The sequence below is a fragment of the Enhydra lutris genome, unplaced genomic scaffold (assembly GCF_002288905.1).
Source record: "Enhydra lutris kenyoni isolate GAN:26980312 unplaced genomic scaffold, ASM228890v2 scaffoldscaffold1, whole genome shotgun sequence".
Taxonomy (NCBI): Eukaryota; Metazoa; Chordata; class Mammalia; order Carnivora; family Mustelidae; genus Enhydra; species Enhydra lutris.
This window is the reverse complement of record NW_019154085.1, coordinates 33,889,473-33,912,351: the sequence shown is the minus strand read 5'-3', so window position 1 is coordinate 33,912,351 and position 22,879 is coordinate 33,889,473. Positions and strand designations below refer to the sequence as shown.

General features: G+C 36.2%; 1 protein-coding gene and 1 pseudogene across 2 annotated transcripts in view; both read left to right on the top strand.

Moving 5' to 3' along the window:
* LOC111159804 (cullin 3) overlaps positions 1 to 22,879 on the top strand; it is a 94,385-nt gene that overhangs the window by 50,825 nt on the left and 20,681 nt on the right. For both annotated transcript variants that reach the window (XM_022522463.1, XM_022522531.1), the window contains 7 exons: positions 10,778 to 10,938; positions 11,934 to 12,048; positions 14,093 to 14,321; positions 17,255 to 17,400; positions 18,131 to 18,307; positions 19,882 to 20,052; positions 20,845 to 20,952. In XM_022522463.1, coding sequence (XP_022378171.1) covers positions 10,778 to 10,938; positions 11,934 to 12,048; positions 14,093 to 14,321; positions 17,255 to 17,400; positions 18,131 to 18,307; positions 19,882 to 20,052; positions 20,845 to 20,952 — 1,107 coding nt within the window. The remainder of the gene's footprint in view (positions 1 to 10,777; positions 10,939 to 11,933; positions 12,049 to 14,092; positions 14,322 to 17,254; positions 17,401 to 18,130; positions 18,308 to 19,881; positions 20,053 to 20,844; positions 20,953 to 22,879) is intronic.
* LOC111142432 lies at positions 8,657 to 9,520 on the top strand (annotated as a pseudogene).

The window sequence follows — 22,879 nt, the reverse complement described above, 5'->3', positions numbered from 1 at the left end:
GTTTGCTTGTCCTGTCAGCTCCTGAGAAATGTTAAAATCTTTAGATTTGACTGTGGATTTGTCTTTTCTCCTTTTAATTGACATATTTTGAGGGTTTTGTTATAAAATGAGTATAAATTTTAGGGCTATTTGATTTTCCTGTTGAGTTGACTCTTATTTTTATGAAATATCCTTCTTTATTTCCTATACTTCTTGCCTTAAAGTCTACTTTGTGTAGTATTACTATATGAGTTTTCTTTTGGTTGGTGTTTATATGGCAAATTTCACCCCATTCTTTCCTTTCCACCTTTTTGTGTCCTTATCATTTATAAGTGCCATACAGTAATAGGCTTTTTAAGCCCATCTGATAATTTTTGTTTTTAAATTGAAGCATATGGCTTATTTATGTTTAATATAATTACTAGTACATTTGGGTGTAAGTTTGCCATTATATTGGATTTTTTTTTTATGTCTCACCTATTCTTTATTCGATTTTCCCAGCTTCCTTGCCTTTTTTTTAGGTGAATGGAGTATGTTTTATTATCCATTTATAATATTACCTTGTGTTACTTATATTTAGGTATTCTTTTTCTAAATTATTTTTGTGGATACCTTAGAGATTATAACATAGATCCTTGGCTTAGAGTTTACTTTATATATGTGTATATTTTAACCACTTCCTGGGCAGGAGTCTTAGAATGCTTTGACTTCCTGAAGTTTTTTCCCCCTTGGCTTTTAGATATTTGGTACTGGGTATTTGTTTTGGTATGGAGGACAAACCTGCAAATTTTGTCAACATTGTGTATGAAAAATTGGGAGACCCTGGATGGTATCTTCCTTCCAAGGAAATGTAATCATCTGCCAGGCAGGCATAATATGGGCAAATCACCATGATCTAGTTGAAGCTGTCTTTTAGGCTCTAAGTTTGTCTATTTTGAGTTTCCCTTTATTTCTGAAGCATGTCTTTACTCGTAGAGAATAGCCATCTGGGGTCTAGAAGCCTGAGGTGTTTATCAGTTTACTTTCCTTGTTACCCTGCCTTGAATTCCATCTTTTGTCTCCTCACCATTCCAGTGTGGTCTCTCTTCAGCTCTTTAGCCTCCCAGTGCTGCTTTGTGTTTGGTGTTTGGTGTCTTGCCCATGCTTACGTGGTTTGTCACTAAACATTTTGATGAAAACTGCTTGCAAAAAGTTCTGGTTCTTCTTTGCATTGCTTTCTTTTCAGACTTTGGCTTCATAAGTCTTAGCTGCTTGATAGCCAGCCTACTTGTGACTTTCTGCTTAGCCGCTCATTTCCAGTTTTCCAGATAAAACCAATGACCCAAGGAAACGACTGAGGGTGAATGTTGGTCTCTTTTCAGTGTACTTACTTGCCTTTTCTCCAGAATCTTGGCCCCACAAGTCCAGGTTGCCTTTGTTGCTCTTTGATGCTTTTAAACAGTTGGTGTTTGTTTGCTTAAATTGTTGTGAAATGCAGTTAACATACAATTTATTGTCTTGACCAATTTTAAGTGTACAGTTCAGTGATAAGTGCATTCATACTGTTGTGCAACCATCACCTCCATCTACCTCCAGAACTTTTCATCTTGTAAAACTAAAACTCTGTACCCATCAAATAGTAACTTCCCATTACTCTCCCTTGAGCCCGTTGCATTCATCATTTTATTTTCTATTTATATGAACTTGACCAATCTAGATAACTTATATAAATGGAATCACAGAGTATTTCTCCTTTTGTGACTCAGGTTTAATCCATGTTGTAGCATGTGTCAGAATTCCCTTTTTAAGGCCAAATAATAATTGTTTTATGTGTATACTTCATTTTTTTTTTTTTGATTTTTTATTTATTTGACAGAGAGACAGCCAGAGCGGGAACACAAGCAAGCGGGGGGAGTGGGAGAGGGAGAAGCAGGATTCCTGCAGAGCAGGGAGCCCAACATGGGGCTCAATCCCAGGACCCTGGGATCATGACCTGAGCCCAAGGCAGACGCCTAACGACTGAGCCACCCAGGTGCCCCTGTTTGTACTACATTTTGCTTATCCATTCATCTGTCAGTGAGCACTAGGGTTGTTTCCACTGTTTGGCTGTTTTGCATAGTGCTGCTATGAACATGGGTATTCATTGAGACCCTGTTTTCAGTTATTTTGAATATATACCCGGATGGTGGAATTGCTAGATCATATGACAGTTCCATTGTTAACTTTTGAGTAACCACCATGCTGTTTTCCATAGCAATGACACCATTTTGCATTTCCACCAGCAATTCTCAAGAGTTCCAGTTTCTTCATACCCTTGTTATTTTCTGTTTTTGTTTTGTTTTGTTTTCTGATAGTAGCTATTTTGTTGGGTATGAGGAAGTGGTAGCTTTTTATTTTCATCCAGCTTTTATAGTTGTTCTTGGCAGAGGAATTGGTCTTGTAAAAGCTAGTCTTTCAGTATTAGAAGTGGAAGTAAGTGGAATAGCATTTTAATGTAGGTGTTACTATTAAGATGAGGAAAGAGACAGATGCTAAAGTCACACCTAGTAAATGGCAGAGATAGGATTGAAATAACCTATCTGGCTCTTAAATCTGAGCTCTTCACCAATGAATTCTATTGGTACTTTAATATAGGACTTCCTTTCTAAAGTCTTACAACCTCATTATTCCAAGATCTGATTTCTTTTCTTTTCTTTCCTTTTTTTTTTTTTTTTAAGATTTATTTTAGATAGCAAGAGAGAGCAAGAGCGGTGGAAGGGGAGCAGTAAAGGGAGAAGCAGGCTCCCCGCTGAGCAGGGAACTGGTCATGGGGCTCAATCCCAGGACCCTGGGATCATGACCTGAGCTAAAGGCAGGTGCTTAACTGACTGAGCCACCCAGGCTTCCCCAAGATCTTGATTTCTTTCTTTTTTTTTTTTTTTTTTAAGATTTTATTTATTTATTTGACAGAGATCACAAGCAGGCAGAGAGGCAGGCAGAGAGAGAGAGAGAAGGAAGCAGGCTCCCGCCGAGCATAGAGCCCGATGCGGGGCTTGATCCCAGGACCCTGGGATCAGGGCCGGAGCCGAAGGCAGAAGCTTTAACCCACTGAGCCACCCAGGCGCCCCAAGATCTTGATTTCTGTTAGTTGATTACTCTTATGGTTCTAATACGGGTTTTTTTCTGCTACCATTAGATTCTTGAATTTTAGAGTAGGGAACAGTGCTTTTATTTTAGGATTTGGTGCAATTTACACAGCTTTAGAGACACATGACCAAGGTTTTGATTTGTCAGATATCCTAGGATACAATTCTTAAAATACATGAAAGTTATTTTCAAGGAGAATTTCTTATAACTACATTGTTTTAAAAACTTTGACAGCCCTGAGAGAGATTTTAGACCCATTTTACAGTGGTGGAAATTGTGACTTTGAGCTTTAGTCATGGATGTAAGTTTTCAAGCCATCTGTATTCTTTGCTTTTCTACGTACTTTACCCAGTAACATTTTTAAATCCAGAAATGTTAATCTGTCTGAGCAGTTTACTATTTCCTCTCTTACTGGTGTCCTTTCCACAGTGTAGTCAGGACTAACATTGTGGAAAATACTGGGACAGCCAATTCTTTAAACTTTGCTCTAATTTGATTGATTTTTTTTTTTTTTTTTTTTACTATAACTGCACTAGAAATTTTTTTTTTTTTTTTCTCGGTTTTTTGTTTTTTTTTTTTTTTTTTTTTTAATTTTCTGTCTTCATAGTGTTAAGCCTTCTTAACTTGTATTTGTTTCATGGCTTGAAAGTGAACCTGTTCGAAAACACTTATATTTATTACTTGCTGATAGAAGATTGCCTAGTGATTAAGCTTAGGAAAGCAGGTTCAAACTGGTTCTAACAGGTAGTAGCTATTTTTTACAGGGTTATTTGCTTTGTTGTTATTGTTTTAATGAGTTAATCTTTTCAGGGTTTGTCTCTAGTTTATAAGGACAAATGCTTACTATTTGTAAAAATTTTTACCCCTGTTTACATTCTTCATCTCCCCCATCCTCCTTTTTAAATACAAATTTAAAAAAAACAACAACCTGTTGGTTAAAAAATTTGCTGAACTATTTCTTGCAGGTAAATTAAGTATTAAGAATTAATGTTTTTTTATTTGTTGTTTTTTTTTTTTTTTTTGAACTTCATGCTCATGGTTTTGGTTTATTTTGATTGTTTTAATACCATTTCTGAGTAATGAATCTCTTTAACTCACAAAGTCACTCCTTGACTTTGTACAGGTTTAGCTTTCATAAGCTCTGCATGTCCACATAGCATGTCTTGATATCTCTAAGAATATTAGCATCTTGGTAACTGATGAGGAAACTCATCAGTTAAGGGTGGGAAGGCAGATATTTCTCAAGATGGTGGGAGTAGTAATATCTGTGGCTTTGTGGGGCTAAAGCACCTTGTAGGCAGATGTCCTGTTGTCGACTGGTAATGTGAAGAGCCCTCGGTCATGAGCAGGCATTTGCTGAAGGAGATTTATGTGGAAATCTGTTGGTTGGTTGAGGTCTCCCTTTTTTGTGGCAGAGGAAGAAAGACTCCAATCTCGCTACCTCAGTTCCTAGAGAACTGCCTGCCTGCCCTAGTTGATGCTTTTAAACAGTTACCTTATAATTTATCTAGCTTTTATAGTTGTTCTTGGCAGGGAGGTTGGCCTTACAAAAGTATTCTTTCAAGACTAGGGGTGGAAATAAGTGGGGTAGCATTGTAAGGTAGCGTGTTGGGTAGCAGTTGGGTTGCAGGTACAAAAGCAGTCTGGCTTTTCCCCCAGGTTTGTGAAAACAGGGCCAGTGAGTTAGTCCCATCATTAGTTACTCCTCCTCACCTCTGGGTTCATCTAGCTTGTGAAGAAGATTGCTTGTTGTAGGTTTGCTTGGCCTAGGAATAGAAACCCCTGAGAGAGAACCATAAATAGAGATTGAAAATACAGTTTATCTTTGTAGCGGTGAAACTCCTATCCCTTTAGTAAATCTAATGTTTGACTCAGACATTCAGCTTTCAAACGTGTTTTTTAGAACATTATACATTTAAAGTGGTGTATTTTCTCTTAAAAAGGCAAATAGAAGCAACCACCAACTTTCTGTCTCTGCTTAGCTTTCTTCAATAGATAAATGACTAATGTTGGACTCATACAAACTATATTTTGGTTAAAAAGCCTGAAATTAAAATACTGCTTTTAGGTTATTCTTTAATATTTTTTCTCTCTTTGGGATGATTTCATCTTGTCCCTCCTTTGAGGTTGTGTTCTTTTAGCTAGTTAGAGGTTAACTAGAGGTGGGATTTTAGATCTTTTTAAATTAAATATTCACCTAGAAACATATACACAATAAAAGTCCTGTGTGGTGATTTAAATAATTAGAACTACATTATTGTATTACATAAATTCAGCCACTTATTTTTTTAAGATTTTATTTTATTATATTTTTAAAGTAATCTGTAAACCCAGTGTTGGGCTCAAACCTATAACCCCAAGATCAGGAGCCACACGTTCACGGACTGAGCCAGCCGAGCACCCCTAGCCACTTATTTTTTTTTCCTGTTGGACTCTATTAGGAAAATGCTATTGTGTACCCACAGGCTGTATTCCTTCTGATAATACCAGTAAGCAAGAAATAGAAGATTCAGCATGTTTATTTAGTAAATATTTTAATATATATCATGTGCAGATCACAGGTTTATTGTGTGTGCATTTCTGTTTAACATACGTACATATAAACACTTTAGTATATGCATGTATGTCTTTTATTTTGCTTGGTGGTAATTAGTCATGCATATCTAACATTTAATATAAATACCTAGTATTAACTAGTTTAAATAGCCACACATATTTTGTGGGTTTTCTCTTGTCCATTTATTGGTACTTTCAAATCTTAGGGGTAACAGGTTTTCTTAATATTATATGTCATTTAATTGCATTCATTATATACACCTTGAGAGTCTCACATTAAAAGACAAAGGTTGAGATCTTATACTACATCTGTATTTCTTTTGTCTTCAGTAATCTTCCATGGATTTGAATGTTGTCTGCCCTACTCAAACACTCTAACCACCTGTTCCCATCATACCTGGCTTCCTTTACTAAAGCATTGTTTCTCCCCATACAGAATATATATGAGGAATTCATCAGTTGCAACCAACCCTTTTTCTGTCTTTTTGCCAGAGGACTTGAGCTAGACAGCACTATCAGCCAAGGGGTTATAGATTTACCCACATCACTGTGCTTAGGATTGGAAAGAGGGAGACTGGCAACAAAAATAGAAAGGGAAGAAGTGATAGTGAAGTATATCTTGATCCTTTATATATGTTAATTTTTGATCAGAGAGTTAAGCTTCTTCTAAGGAATAGTATAATTCTAAGGAATTATACTAGAGTTTTAGAGATTATGTTTACCGTCCCTTTGGGTGAGAGGATAAATGACTTGCTCAAAGTCACATAGCCAAGGTTAATGGTACAGCCAGAGCTCACATGAAGAATTCCTAACTCCACATCTAGTATTTTTGTATTCAAAAATCTGCTGTAACTGACACATCCACTTTAGAAAACAGTTGAGTAATTTCCGTATGATCTGGTACTTCCACTTCTAGAAATCTGTCCTAAGAAAAATGAAAGCCTATATCCACCAAAGGATTGTACCCAAACATTCACAGCAACATTGTTCATAGTAAACAAAAACTGGACACAGCCCCAAATACCCATCAGCAGTTGAACTAAATGTGGCATATCCATACAATAGAGTATTATTCAGCACTACAAGGGAATGAAATATTGATAAATGTTAACACCATTATGAACCTTGCAACTTTATGCTTGGTGAAAAATCACACAGGAAAGGTTACATACGATTCAATTATATTAAATGACCAGAAAAAGAAATTTGTAGAAAGAGAGAGAAAGCAGGGGTGCTGGAAGTGGTATTGACTACAAATGGGCTCAAAGGATTTTTTGGGGTGATGGAAATAGTTCTAGAACTAGATTGTGGCCATTGTTAGACGACTGTAGAAATGTACTGTAGATTACTGAACTGTACTCTTAAAATGAGTGGCATATAAATCACGCTGCAGTAAAGCCAAAAAAGGGGGAAACATTAAAAATATTCCACTCTAAAATTCATAATTTACTCTGAAGATTACATTATATGTGCCTTTTTGTTCTGTAATTTTTATAGGTAGTAGCCCTTTTACCAAAAACAGTACAATCTGACCTAATTCTTTTGACATCTGTCGTAAGAACATTTGGTTTCCTAAGAGGTTAAACTTGCTAGTGTCATATATACGTTATATATGATACGAATCTGACCCCCACACACCCTACAAGTCCCATAGGCATGTAGTAGAGTTGGAACTTGCAGTGCTTGCTGGAATTACCAGTATTTTCTATTCTATGAAACAGCCTGATGCAGAATTCTGTCACTGCTGTTTCACTGCTTTCAGTATCTCTTCTGTATTTTGCTCTTACCAGTTATTTGTGTTTACTAAGTCAGTTGTATTTATTTTCAAGTCTGTTTATGCCAGTTGTACTTGTTATTAATACATAATTTAATACCCTGTAAACCAATAAAATGGTGTTAAAAATTTAGATAGAATTTTTTCTTTGGTAAACTAAATTGAATGTTTTAGAAAGACTTGACAAAGGCAAATCACTAAATATTCGTTCGAATTAGATATGAGTAATTTAAAAGAATGAAGCAGGGATCGTAATAATCTAGAAGGACTTTTTTACATTCAGATTGCTTCACAAATGTCTCTAGTTTTCATGCTCCATCTTAATGAAACAAAGTAGAAAAATTGCTATGAGGTGAGAGTGTATGTAAGAAAGAACACTGAACTCCAGTCACAGGATTCTTGTTCAAAGATGGAAGAAAGTCTTGATAGCTCAGTGAACATGTATTATGTTTTAAATTAAAATTTTTAAGATGCAAATATGTGAATGTACATTTGTTTTTCTCTTTTTACCACCTATGTTCAGTTAAGCAGCCAGTTACTAGTTTTGATTATTTAGGGTGAGAGTGATACTGTATATGGTACTGTTTAAAACTGTAAACATCAATCGCTTCTCGGCCTTTTGGCTAAGATCAAGTGTAAAACTGTAAACATCAAATTTACAAATGATTTATGCAATAGAGTATTTTTTAACAAGATTCTTGGTGCTTTTTAAATGTTTAGATTTATGCCAGCTTTTATTGTATGCATCCTGTTTCTTGCTGAAAAATAAGGCAGAAGCTCTTGGGTGGCTCAGTTGGTTGAGCATCGACTCTTGGTTTCAGCTAAGGTAGTGATCTCAGGGTCATGAGATAGAGCTGTATTGGGCCCAGCGCTCAGCGGGGAGCCTGCTTAAGATTTTCTGTCTCTTGGGGCGCCTGGGTGGCTCAGTGTGTTAAGCCTCTGCCTTCGACTCAGGTCATGATCTCAGGGTCCTGGGATGGAGCCCCAGATTGGGCTCTCTGCTCAGCAGGGAGCCTGCTTCCCCCTACCCTCTGCCTACTTGTGATATTTCTATCAAATAAATAAAATTAAAAAAAAAAACAAACTGTCTCTCCTTTGTGTTCTCTGTCTGTTGCCCCCCCCCCCCAGTAGTTGGGGAGACACAATTTAAGATTTTGAGGTAGACATGTAAAGCTTAAGAATTTATTGGAGAGAGAACACCAAATGGGGGATGATCCCAGTGCTGCTATAGAGTGTCCAGCGATGGGTTCTGGAATGGGAGACGGTAACAGCTTCCTCACAGGATTTGGCAGCCTCTGCTCAGGGCTAGGCTGAGTCCAACTGTGGAGCTTTCAGGGGCAAGGTCAGATAAGGAGTGGATCCCCATCACCAAGCTGGGCTGCCTGGTCAATGACATGGGGATCAGATCCCTAGAGGAAATCTCTCTTCTTTCTGCCCATCAAGGAGTATGAGATAATTGACTTTTTCCTAGGGTCATCCCTCAGGGCTGAGATTCTGAAGGTAGTAACTCTGCAAAAGCAGACCTGTGCCGGCCAGCAGACCAGGTTCAAGGCATTTGTTGCCATCGGACATTAGACTGGATACGTTGGTCTGGGTATTAAGTGCTACAAGGAAATAGCCAATGCTATCCAGGGTCCATCACCCTGGTCTAAGCTTTCCAGGGTCCCCATGGGGGAACAAGATCAACAAGCGCCACACTGTCCCATGCAAGGTGATTGGCTTGCTGTGGCTCTGTGCTAGTATACGCCTCATCCTTGCCCTTAGAGGTACTGGCATCGTCTCAGCCCATGCTCAAGAAGCTACTGATGATGCCTGTGGTATTGACGACTGCTCCCCCTCAGCCAGGGGCTGCACTGCCATCCTGGGCAGCTTCGCCAAGTTTTGGTATCATTTCTAAGACCTACAGCTCTCTCACCCTGACCTCTGGAAAGACTGTGTTCACCAAGTCTCCCTATCAGGAACTCACCAATTCTTGTAAAGATCCACACCAGAGTCTCCGTGAAAAGGACCCAGGCTCCAGATGTGGCCACCACATTAGTTTTATGCAAAGGGAAAAAAACAAAAGCATATTTAAAAAACAGAAGTTTATCAGAGAGTCATCTGTGAAAATTCTGAGCCTATTGAAGTTGCACGATTTTAAAAATGTGAGCTTCTGCCAAGATGATACAGAATGTAGAAATGTGAGCAGCGAAGATACTAATCGAAGAGTGGTTTTCCTTGTAGCCAGGAGGGGTGTGCCCTGGAGGAGCTGAATGGAGGAGGTTGTGGGAGTGATGTCACATGAAGAGAATGGTGCTAGGGGAGAATGTAGTTAGCCCTTGTTGGTCGGTGCCATTTTGGTTGCATCACTGATACGGTTGAGCTTCTGTTTATGTTCACCTGGTGGCTTTGCTTGGTGTTGAGTGTAAGAACAGTGTTCCTTACGAAACTTTCAGTATCACAGTTTGCAGTGGTTCTTAACTGGTTTGGGATCATAAATGCCTTTAAGAATCTGGTGAAAGCTAGTATTATGTACCAGCAAGCACACAATAGTTTCATAGTTTTTGAAGTTTTGAGACTGAGGCCCAGGGAGATCCTGGTTAAGAACAGAAAGAAATTCTGTTGCTAATCCTTTTGTGAATTAAAAACTTAGTAGTTTTATTCCAGTGTGTTTTGGTGTAAATATGGATTTTCAAATAATGCAGAAAGTAGGACTTGTATAGCGAATAATTCTAGAATTTATGTGCTCTATAAAGTGAGGACACACCTGTAATCAAGTTGGCAAGAACTCGAAAGTAAGAGGACTACAAGGAATCTGTTTGAAATGACAATAACTAGAGGTGTTCTAATTATGTAATTCTCAATGCCGCTGTATTATAAGCATTAAAGCCTTTTAATATTTACCAGTAAGCAATCAGCTTAAGTTACATGGATCTTTATTTCATTCAGCTCTTAATTTTACTTCATAGAATACGATCTTTAAGTACGGTATTTAAGGAAGTATGAACCATGTTCATGCATGGTATGGCTCTGGAGAGAAAGGAAAATGTTTCTACCTTGCTGCCTACTTTTCTCCTCTGTTTTCTGCTCACCTGCCTTTCCCTGGATGTGGTGGTTCCCTGGTACCTTTTTTCTTCAGGTTAAATGGGTGACCACCTATAGCCAATTGTTTGTAAATTGTACAGTTATAAACTGTAAAGATTGACTTTTACTTCATTTGGGAGGTGCTAGAAAATTCCATGGTGCTTAAAATAGTTTGAAGTGTTTCTCACCTGAAAAATGGGCTGCTTCTGGAATTTTATTTCCTGTATTGTAGCTCACAATGATTATTTTTATGTTTGCAGGAATTGTGCTCATGTTTCTATGACTTTGTTTTCACTGCAGGACCGTGTATATGTACAACAAAATAATGTGGAGAATGTCTACAATTTGGGATTAATTATTTTTCGCGATCAAGTTGTACGTTATGGGTGTATTAGGGATCACCTACGACAAACACTATTGGACATGATTGCAAGAGAGCGGAAAGGAGAAGTTGTAGATCGGTATAATCATCTTTTTATATTTTTGTGTTTGGTTTTTTTAGTGGTTAATATCTTGAGAACCGATTTACTGTCTAGGACATAATGAAAATCCTCAAAAACATTTTTACAATTAATAAAGTTACCTAGATTTTAACTTAAAAGCACATACCTATTATTAAAAGAGACCATCCTGAGCTTTTATTTAATATACTTTAAAAAAAACAAATCAGCCATTAGTCTTCCCTTTTGGTTTTTCATGTATTTTTTAATGCTAGCATTTTGTTCTTTTTTACTGTGTGATAACATGTTTTGTTCCCTTTGTCTTTCTCTTTAAAAGGCTTTAGGCTAGCCTTCGTTCTTAACACATTTGAAGAAAAGTGTTGAACATAATGTACGATGACTAAGAACTCTCCCGTGCCCCTTCTGTTAGGTCACGTTGTCTCCCCTTCTTGCATGGCTGCAGTATCGTTTTTGTGACACTGCAGCTAGAACGGCTTGAAGCATGGAAGACTGCTTTCTCTGTGTGTCCGCACTCAGAGCAATAGAGGAAGACTTGTAAAATTCTTTTTATTTCAGCTTTGGTGTTTGGGCAGGGTTGCCTCAAAGCCATTGGATTAAAAAAAAAATTATAATGCCTCAGAGTAGCTGCGTATTGTACCCATGTCAAGCAATATAGCCTCCCTTCTCTCGTTACTGCTTTCTGATAGTCTTTTTATAGTCTGTTTTTAACTGCACAGAAATATTTAGACATTTTAAGTGCATTTTCTTTCAGATTTTAAAGTTCTAACAGTATGAGGACAACTTGAGATAAATGGCTCTATAGTCAAGATATGCTTTTGGATTAAAATTACTCTAAATCCTTATGTTATAAATGAGTTGTTTATGGGAGGTGGGTCGCTTTGATTTAAAAAAAAACTTCTTAAGGTCTTTCTAGCTACTTCTCTTGCCTTTTTTTTTTTTTTTACTTGAATCTTTAATATAACTTGATTATCAGGTGGTTTAACTTCTTTTGACAGAGGCGCAATAAGAAATGCTTGCCAGATGTTAATGATTTTAGGTCTCGAAGGACGATCCGTCTATGAAGAAGATTTTGAGGCTCCTTTTTTGGAAATGTCTGCAGAATTTTTTCAGGTAATCAGTGTAGATATAAATAAGTGCTCTTTTAAGATATTCTCAGAGTAACCGAACGTAGTTACTGATTTGAACATTTGACCCTTTTCTCCTGAGGCCGTTTGAGAAGGAGGGTAGGTACAGAAAATACCTTCAGACACCTACTCCCCATGCTCACATTCCAGGGAAGAAACCCATTGAAAAAAAATTGGAAGAGTTTGGAGTTACATACACAATTTTTTAAATTATGTGTTATCACATACAAACTTAGAAATAACTATAATATTTTATTATCTTTACATGTTATAAATTATTTACCATAAATTCACAGGCAGTGTATCACTAATAAAGTCTCACTATTCAGGCTTTTGGTAGTACTAAGTTACAGAAATGTGCATGATCTCATAGTGCATATATATATATATTTTAAAGACTACTGATGAGGAAATTAGAAATTTTGCAGTATAACAACTCAGAACTAGCTAAATTGCTAAAAGTGAAGTTAAACTAATACTAATTTGTAATGAAATTACAAAATGTAAGTGTAAGTAAGATAATGATAAAAAGGCATCCTCCTGAAAACCTCAGTTAAAGTAGGATAAGCTTTATAGTGTTAAAACAGCCTTAGCTGAATACTGAAAGTTTTTACTCCCAGTAGTAGGCTTTTTAAAAAATGAATGAATACAAAGTTATAATAGTTCAGTAGGTCATTCATAAGAGCCATTGGATGTATATAAAGATGGAACTCAGGTTTTGGTGTCATTTACACATAAACAAAGAATAGACTTGCCTTTTTTTTTTTTTTTTTTTAATTAGTTTGTTGCACATCAGGAAGACCTTTGTGGCCTGCACTGGTGAGCCTGGACCTTCCTTTATGAACTATTAATTTTATAGGAGGCAGGCTATATTTTCTAGTAATGCAGCAACTAATGGTAGATGTATTTGACAATATTTTTGACCTTTACATTTGTTTTAATTTCCTTCATTCCGTTGTAGATGTACCAATAGAAGATTAATTGTCAGGATTCCAAAACGTGCTGCACTGATCTGTGTATGAATGTGCATATATACATAATACATACTATTTTTTTTTAAAGATTTTTTATTTATTTGACAGACAGATCACAAGTAGGCAGAGAGGCAGGCAGAGAGAGAGAGGAGGAGGAGACAGGCTCTCTGCTGAGCAGAGAGCCCGATGTGAGGCTCGATCCCAGAACCCTGGGATCACGACCTGAGCCGAAGGCAGAGGCTTTAACCACTGAGCCACCCAGGCGCCCCAATACATACTATTTTTAACAGTGAATGGAGACATGGTCTCACCAGGAGTTTTATTTGGTGTGTTAATGTCCTTAGAAACTTATTTTCGAGGATTAAAACTACTTTCTGTTAAGAAAGTGAGAAGTATTATTAAATTTTATACATAGTTTATATCAAGATGTCTTCTGTTTTGTAAATCTTAGATATATTCATTAGTCCTGCTGTCATATAGGTTAAGATAATTCGGATTAACATTTACAGTTTAGTGGAACTTCTGTAAGGCTGGTGTTAGCAGACAAGATTAAGAGTTACTTAAAAACTGTTTCTCAAACTTCAGTGTGTGTGTGCACACATACTTCTTTGAGATTGGGAGTGGGGTGGCAGTTGGACTTACGTAACTAGCAGTATGTCAGCTGAACTATGATAAACATGATGAATCTTTCTAGTTATACATAAAACAAGTCAAAAAAGACACTTCCACTCTGATTTGGGGTCAGATACTTCATTCTATACTTTTGACCCTTGATGGCATGTGCTTACTTTTTCTGCTGTTTGAAGTACATTGGTAAAGTTTGAAAAAACACTGCTTAAGGATAATGTATTGATGTCTCTTAATGTGATAAGTGCTTTCAAGGATATAATTCAGACTATGTGGATATGTATGATAAACTATAAAATGTTAATAGTGCTTATGATATTTAGCTTGGCTTATGGTAAATATTATAGAAACCCAGTTAAAAGGAGAAACACATTTTGCTTCTCTGTTTTTAAAAAAAAAAAAAAGCAAAAACATGCTTTTTATTTGCAGATGGAAAGCCAGAAATTTTTAGCAGAAAACAGTGCTTCAGTATATATAAAGAAAGTAGAAGCTAGAATTAATGAAGAAATAGAACGGGTGATGCACTGCCTTGACAAATCAACTGAAGAGCCAATAGTAAAGGTGGTTGAGAGGGAGCTCATTTCCAAGCACATGAAAACCATAGTAGAAATGGAAAATTCTGGGCTAGTACATATGTTGAAAAATGGAAAGACAGAAGGTAAGTGTCAGCAATTGAAATACAGTTAAATCTTTATAATTCTGCCAGGTTCTTAGTAATTTTTAAAAATTTTCCTATAATTAAAATAGATTATAAATGTTAGTCTTAAAGTTACGTGTGTCATTAATTTATTAACTGTTGTTACTTTGATGAGGTTTAAGTGTAAAGTGTAAAGCTTTACACTTTATTAATGAAGATTTTTGGTGTTTCTTGTTAATTGAATGGCTCTTTTTTCCTATCTTTCATTTTAGTCTCCTCACTTTTTTGTTTTTCTTAGCCCAGAGGTCTAATATTCCTAATATTCCTGTCCTTTTTATGTACAAGAGAGTAGGACTCGGCATTGCTACATAGTCTCTATATGATTTTTTGTGTGTGTGATTCTTCTAAATGTGACATTCCAATCATAAAATTTCTGTAGGCTTTCCTTGGGAGTGAGTTGTGATAAGGGGGCTGGAAATGGAAAAATAATGTCTTTCATGTGACATTTCAGATAGATTAAGTAGATTGGTTTTGGGAACTTTGAGGTTACAGACTTCAGAGAAAGAAGAATTGCCTTATAAAAGTAAAGGTACACAGTTTTGAGATAACTGTAGCATTTATCCTTATTGGGTATTTACCCTTTTTTTTCCCTAAAAACAGTATTTTATGATTTCCCTATGAGAAATTATAAGTAAAAGAGTAATAGTCACTGTTGTCCTTGTTTTTAATTTCTGAATTTTTACTTCAAAACTATGACTTTGGAAGTTACTGATAGGCTATTAAAAAATAAACAAACATGGTACTCATGCTATTTTCCTGCTTCTTAGGTGATATGTTAGCAGCATTTTGCTACTTCTTATAAAAGAAACACATATTGCCTGTTGAAGTTAAGAGCTTGACAGGGAATGAAAAACAATTTTTAAGTGAACAATTTAAAGGGGAGGAGGGATGTAAGAGGAGAGAAAAGTAAGATGATGGGAAAGGAGGTTGTTTTCTGTGCTTCCTCTAGTGTAGTCCTTGCTTTGTGTTTTGAAATGCTTCTATTTCTACTTCTTTCTTCCTGAAAGTTGTATGTAAATTTGTTTGATTAAACCAGACAATGTTGCCTTTTTTTTTTTTAAGATTTTATTTATTTATTTGACAGAGATCACAAGTACACAGAGAGGCAGGCAGAGAGAGAGGAGGAAGCAGGCTCCTCGCCAAGCAGAGAGCCTGATGTGGGACTCAACCCCAGGACCCTGGGATCATGACCTGAGCCGAAGGCAGAGGCTTTAACCTTTAACCTTTTAAAAGATCCTTCTTGGGATGCCTGGATGGTTCAGTCAGTTAAGCACCTGACTCTTGATTTCAGCTAATTCTTGATCTCAGGGTCCTGGGATCGAGCCCACATTGGGTTCCCGTTCTCACTGTGGAGTCTGCTTGAGATTCTCTCCCTCTGCCCCTGACTCCGCTCCTGCTTGCACTCCTTCTCTCTCTCAAAGTAAATAAAATCTTTAAAAAAAATTACTTTTGGGGGGTTATAATTTATGCCAAATGTGAAACTATAAGATTTGCTGTATTTAGTTTACTTTAGGACATACATTGCTGAACACTTACTTTTAATACAGTTTGATTTTTTTGAAAGTCACTGAAACAAATTTTAGAAGCCCTTTTTGTAAAGCTTGGATCTAACTTTTTTTTTAAGTATATGCAACTTTAGTTTTAAGTTCTAAATAACTGTTAAAACGAAGACCTGTATAGGTAAATTATAGCCTGTCTGTCAAATGTGGCCCACCATCAGTTTGGTTAGGGGGCAAAAAAATCAAAAGAAGAATAATACTTCACTGCATATGAAAATTAAATGAATTTTCAGTTATCAGTGTCCTTAAGTAAAATTTTATGGGATCGTAGTCTTGCCCATTCATTTCTGTGTTATCTGTGGCTTCTTTCTTGTTACAGTGGCAAAACTGAAGTAGTTGCAACCAAGACCATACGGCCCACAAGTCTATAAAATATTTGCTCTCTGGTACTTTACAAGAAAAAAATTCCCAGCCCCCAGTCTAGAAACTGCTATTCTAATTACATTTTCAAAAGTTCTCTATTATAAAGCTTTTTATATCATTGTATGGTTTTGACACAGTCTCGGTAAGTTCTTATTTCAAAGAAACAGCAGACATAACAGGAAAGCAGTATTTTACCTCCACATTTTAATATTGTGAAAAATAATAGAAAAAATGGACAGAATCCAGAATTAAATAAGAATAAATAAGAATAATTCTAAATAAGAATTCTAAATAAGAATAATATAGTGAGATAAACCACTTTTTAAAATATAGGTATTGGCCTAGGAAATCACCTGGGAAATATTAGGGATTGCTTTGAGTGAAATACTAAGGAATAGGAATATATGCTAAAAGTTTCATAAATAAACTTTGTCATGGTGTGTAATGAAATAAATTCTAGTATATTTTATTTTATTTATTCTCATGTTGTTTGAACTTCGAGATAGACATACCCAAAAATATCTGTAAGATTTTTAATTGGTTTTTATTATGTTGACTACTAGTTACACAATAATTGAAATTATTCTTTTGATAGATATTGTGTATTATTACTGGGCTTTAGATTAGAATTGTGTAAGAACTCAAAGCTGCAGTTTTCATTTTTTTGTGTGGCTTTTTTATTATGCTGTATGGGCGTCTTCCATGTAAAGTAAAATGTTTTCAGACCTATTGATGCCCTCAAAGCATCTTATCTGAAAGCTGTATTTCATAAGTTGCAATAATAATCTTTAGCCTAATTTTTTTCCTTTTGTCTATTTTGCTGGGTGTTTTTGGTAATTTTTTACATGATCAGCAAGTAGTAGTGAAAAGTTAAAAAGTAAGCTTCTTTAAATTTACAAGTCAGAATAAACAGATTCACATTTTTTTCTTAATTCTTAATGTAGTCAATTTGTATGTTCTTTCTGATTGCAGACCTTGCTTGCATGTACAAGTTATTTAGTCGTGTGCCAAATGGCTTGAAAACAATGTGTGAGTGTATGAGTTCCTATTTGAGGGAGCAAGGTAAAGCCCTTGTTTCTGAGGAAGGCGAAGGAAAGAATCCTGTTGACTATATCCAGGTAAGCGAATACAGAAGATTTTCCTTAAGTTTGTGATAAAATAATTTTGACACATGCTAATAAGAAGTTCACTTTTCCTAAGCTGTATTTTGTATTTTTTACTCTAATTTTCCCAATGGAAAAATGTAGTATATGTAATTATCCTAAATATTTTAGGATTTTGCCAAGTATGTATCTTAATATCAGGGAACCAAACTGCTACTTTTCATTCATTAACCTGTTTGATGAAGACCTTGTTTAAATTGTTTCAGGAATGAAAATCACTACTTTTTTGTATGCTTTAGTGTTCCTGTACTTTGGGGTATGAGAAAAAAGTAACTGTTTTCAGTTAAATACTTTCTGTTTGAAAATGTTGTGTTTTCAAGCAATACTATGAATAAATTATGCCTCAAGTTTTTCATGTTTCAATTTAAATAATTTTTTAAAAAGCTGATTTTTTTAGGCTTTACTCATTCAATCAAGACAAAGAAGATTGTGGGGAAATAGCACAGAGGTTCTTTAGTTCATCTTCAATAGAGTAATACATAAATGGAAAATGGATTGCTGACATGTTTAATATGGGGTTAGATAAAGTCTTGAAAATAATAATACAGAACCTATAAGTTTAACACCGAATGCACCCATTTATTACCAGCAAGATTAGATAAACATACCTGATTGTAAGTGTATTGTTTATAAAAAGAAAATTATTATATAATGTATCCTGAATTTCTTTGTTTCTATTTGGAAGGGCTTATTGGATCTGAAGAGTAGGTTTGATCGCTTCCTCCAGGAATCGTTCAATAATGACCGGCTCTTTAAACAAACTATTGCGGGTGACTTTGAGTATTTTCTCAACCTCAACTCCAGGTCCCCTGAATACCTCTCATTATTTATTGATGATAAGCTGAAGAAGGGAGTCAAAGGGGTAAGTATTAAAGCATTTGAAAACACATTACGTTTTATTTGTAGATTTAAAATAGTATATAAAATTAGGAAATACAAAAATAGGACATGTTGTAGGTATGAAATAAAGCCTGTTCCTTTGTTGTGCTTTAAATGTGTGCTGTGATGTTTGAAAAGGATTGTTTAAGTATCTGAAATGGTTAAAAGTATTTTGACATTTCACTTAATGTATAATTTACATCAGAACCAAACAGCTGCACAGCCACAATTGTTCAACAGTCTATGGACTGTGAGGGTTTGATATGCTATAGAGATAACAGGGAACTAGAAGACAACTATCAGCATGGAATGTTGCTTGCAGTCATCTGGTTCTGGGAGTTACGTATCAAACAATAGTACTTGGATGCCAAGAATGTGAAGGAGTAGATTAGAGTTGCTACCAGAAACTAGTTTGAAAGCCTTTATTATGTATCTGGGATCTTGGAGCTTACTACAGCAAAGAAAACCAAATTAAGCATATTGTGATCACACATACATTGGTCTTGTTAACTTCATCTTAGTATATGTGAAACAAAAGGGAAAAGTGGCAAATGGCCATAGGTTTTCCAGTCAGCTATAACAATTATAACAATGAAGAAACAAACAAGAAGAAGATCACAGTAAGAAAGAACATCCATTAGTCTTCATATTTTTAAATGTATGCTTAATAAAATCTGCTACAATACCATTTTGCCCTTATTTAAAAGAAAAGAACAGAGGCCTTTTTAGTTTTAATTAAATAACCAATTATTATTCTTCTGTTTGCACAGAAGAGCTGATAGGAAAATACCTGTCTTTTACTTATATAAGTTTCTGCCTAAATGCTATGAAAAAGCATTGTAAGATTCTTTTTTGTGATTAAAATTTCATTTTAGGGGCACCTGGGTGGCTCAGTTGGTTAAGCCTCTGCCTTGGGCTAAGGTCACAATTGCAGGGTCCTGGGATTGAGCCCCACGTCGGGCTTCCTGCTTTGTGGAGAGTCAGCTTCTCCCTCTGAACCTCACCCTCCAACCCAGCTCATGATCTCTCTCTCACTTGCTCGCTTTCAAATAAATAAAATCTTTAAAAAAAAATTTTTTTTCATTTCATTTGTTCTCAGTGATCCTTTAATCCAGCCAGTATCCCCTTATTTGCTCCATCAGTGGTAGCCCTCTAGGGAAGGGAACTCCAGTCCCTGATCCATTCTGCACTAGATGAGGATGTAGAAGAGTGGTGCTACTCTAAGAGGCACGTTCTCAAACTAGGTCCCTCCTGACAACATCTCTCAACCAGACTATTTACATGGTTGTCCAGTCTTGTTTTTGTTTTTGGGGATGGGTAGGGGAGAAGGAGAAGGGAGAGTGAGAACCCCAAGCAGGCTCCAAGCCTAGCACAGAGCCTAATGCAGGACTCAATCTCACAACCCTGAGATCATGACCTGAGCTGAAATCAGACGCTCAACCCACTGAGCCACCCGGGTGCCCCTGTCTTGTTTTTAAACAGCAGATGAACTGTGGTGCTATTTTTTTAGAACTAAAGTTTTGTAGTTATTAAATTGTCTTTTCATTGATTTTACAGCTAACGGAACAAGAAGTAGAAACAATATTGGATAAGGCAATGGTCCTTTTTAGGTTTATGCAAGAAAAAGATGTATTTGAACGTTATTATAAACAACACTTGGCAAGGAGACTTCTCACAAATAAAAGTGTTTCTGATGACTCTGAAAAAAATATGATATCTAAGTTAAAGGTAAGGTGTGTATAAGCTGGAATGTTGTGCCCCTAACTAATGTTTATCACATGATTGAACGCCACAATGTGATTAGAAAATATTTAATTGATTTAAAATGCTTATTTCTGTACATTAATAAAGCTTTGGTTTTTTGAGCATCCTGCACTTAAGTTTGTTTAGGTTCTGGGACATTCGTAGTTTGCTGGAATTCCTCTTGATGTGGCAGGACACATTCATGGAGATCTGGGGGAGGAGGATTAGTGTGAGGGATATAGGAAAGGGAGTATCACCATTTAGTTTGATTTCACAATATCACCTGAGCTGCCTGTTCAACACAGAGAGTATTGTTCCGTGTCTTTAGTGAGGTGTATTGGGATCCCCAAAAGAGTGTGAACCTTCATTTTATTTTTTTTTATTTTTTTTATTTTTTTTAATATTTTATTTATTTATTTGACAGAGAGAGATCACAAGTAGGCAGAGAGGCAGACAGAGAGAGAGGAGAAAGCAGGCTCCCTGCCAAGCAGAGAGCCTGATGCGGGACTCGATCCCAGGACCCTGAGATCATGACCTGAGCCGAAGGCAGATGCTTATTAACCCACTGAGCCACCCAGGCGCCCCAGAACCTGCATTTTAAAATAAAATCGGTGGGTTACTCTTAAACACACTAAAGTTTGGTAGCCATAGGCATAGTGCAGCTATTGGAAAGATTTAGAAAGGCTGTCAGTTACATGGAAGAATTTACTTCTTTATATATTTGCATATAGAAAAATCCATTGTTTATTTGTATATATTTGCATTTTTCTTCCACAGACTGAATGCGGATGTCAGTTCACATCAAAACTGGAAGGAATGTTTAGGGATATGAGCATCTCAAACACAACTATGGATGAATTCAGGCAGCATCTACAGGCAACTGGGGTAAGATTCTCCATTAATTTCTACTTATGTGTGTCTATGTGAAGTCTTTTGTAATGGGCATTTCCTCCAAGTTAAACTGAATTGGTATCATTTCTTTAACTGTTGTTAGTGCCAATATTTGTATTGCCTGTGTGTACCTTAAAAAATTATCCTCCCCCATATTAAGCCCCCCTTTTTTAAACTATTAATGTTAAAATATTTTTTTCTTATTCTCCTAGAACTTAGTTTATCCTCTCCACTTGAGGGAATGTGCTGAAAATTTAATAGAATGATCCCACTGTTAATAACCGTTATAGATTGTGGAAAGAAGACAGGGCCTGGGCAAGCTTGCTCCGTTTAGTTAGTACTCTTCCTCTCACTTTACCCCCCAGGATTATGAGATCTTAGAATTGTTACCTGACCTTCCTCTATGTACTTCAGTGTTCTCAGCTCTAAGACGATCAGCATAAAAGGGTCTCATGTTCTCAGAGCCTGTGGGAGATAAACCAGGGTATAAAAATGCTGACATTAGTGTGTTATAAATATGGTTTTGTATTGTAACTCCCAGATGGGCAGTAAAGCTACAGCTTACATGGCTTTGGAGTCCATAGGGTTTTTGTGAGAATTTAATGTTCAGAATTTTGTTTCGTTTCTTTTTTTTTTTTTTTAACTGTTTTTCAACTTCACCTCAAGTTTAAAGAACTCCACAGGTTTTTCTTTAAAAGTTTTCTTTCACAAGTTACCATATACAACTTCATAATTAAGACTTGTAACAGCCATTTAAAAAAATTGGAGGTCATTCCTCTGATTTTCTTCTCTCTCTCTTTTTTTTTTGAGAGTGAGCCAGCGAGCATGCAGGGCAGGGGGAGTTGTTGGGGAAGGGCAGAGGTGGGGAGAGAGAGAGAATCTTAAGCAGGCTCTATGCCCAGCACAGAGGCTAACAGGGGCCTGGATCACAACCCTGAGATCATGACCTGAGTTGAAATGAGTCAGATGCTTAATCAGCTGAGCCTCCCAGGGTACCCCCATTCCTTTGATAATAAGTTATGAAACCATCGCTTACACTGCTCCCAGTCTCAACACAGACATATTGTGTGAAAATACCTAATTCTATAGAAATAGATACGTGTGTGTGTGTGCGCGCATTCTGACTTAGGGACTTCTGGTCTTTCCCCATTGTAAGTAGTTAACGTGATTTGCCTCATATAAGTTTATTGTGGACAAGGGCTGAGAGCAGGAAAGATACAAGTCTGTGACAAATAGAAATCTTGGGCATGAAATGTATAATGTGGTTATCCTAGATGCTTTTTTTCTTTTTTAGATAGTTTTAGAGATTTGCACTTGATGCTGTCTGATACATTAATATAATTATATTTTCATGTGATAGCATTATTGTTCCTGTTGATTTTTTTTCTTACACTAATCCTACACTTATTGAGTACTATAGGGATATAACCTGGTCTGAGTAAATATATTGTTGAAATAAACCATCTGTAAGAAATATGTTCCTGGATGGGTTTAACAGTCTTACTCTTCAATATTTAAGTGTCTGATTACCTTGTCTGTGATCGGTGAAGGTCTTTTGATAAGAAAATTATGATGTTCACTGTTGACCACTTCGTTGCTGTTGCTCATTTTAAAAAAGGGGAGTGGGTTGGTTGTTTAGCATGATGATTTTATCAGATCCTGTTTGCCTTTGTTATTTTCTGTTATAAAGTTTGTGAATTTTTCATTTATCTTAATAACCCAAGTATATCTTGTACTCTCTGGTAGAATATTTATTTAATAATTTGTTAACTGCAGTAAGTAGAGTGCTTATCAAGATTCTCAAAGTTACATATCTGTTAATCAGCTTGCAGTTTCCACTTACTGTAAGGCCATTATTTGCCTATAGTTGCTGGCTTTTTATAATTGTTTATGCTAAGGATCTTAAACTGTGAGTCTTTTT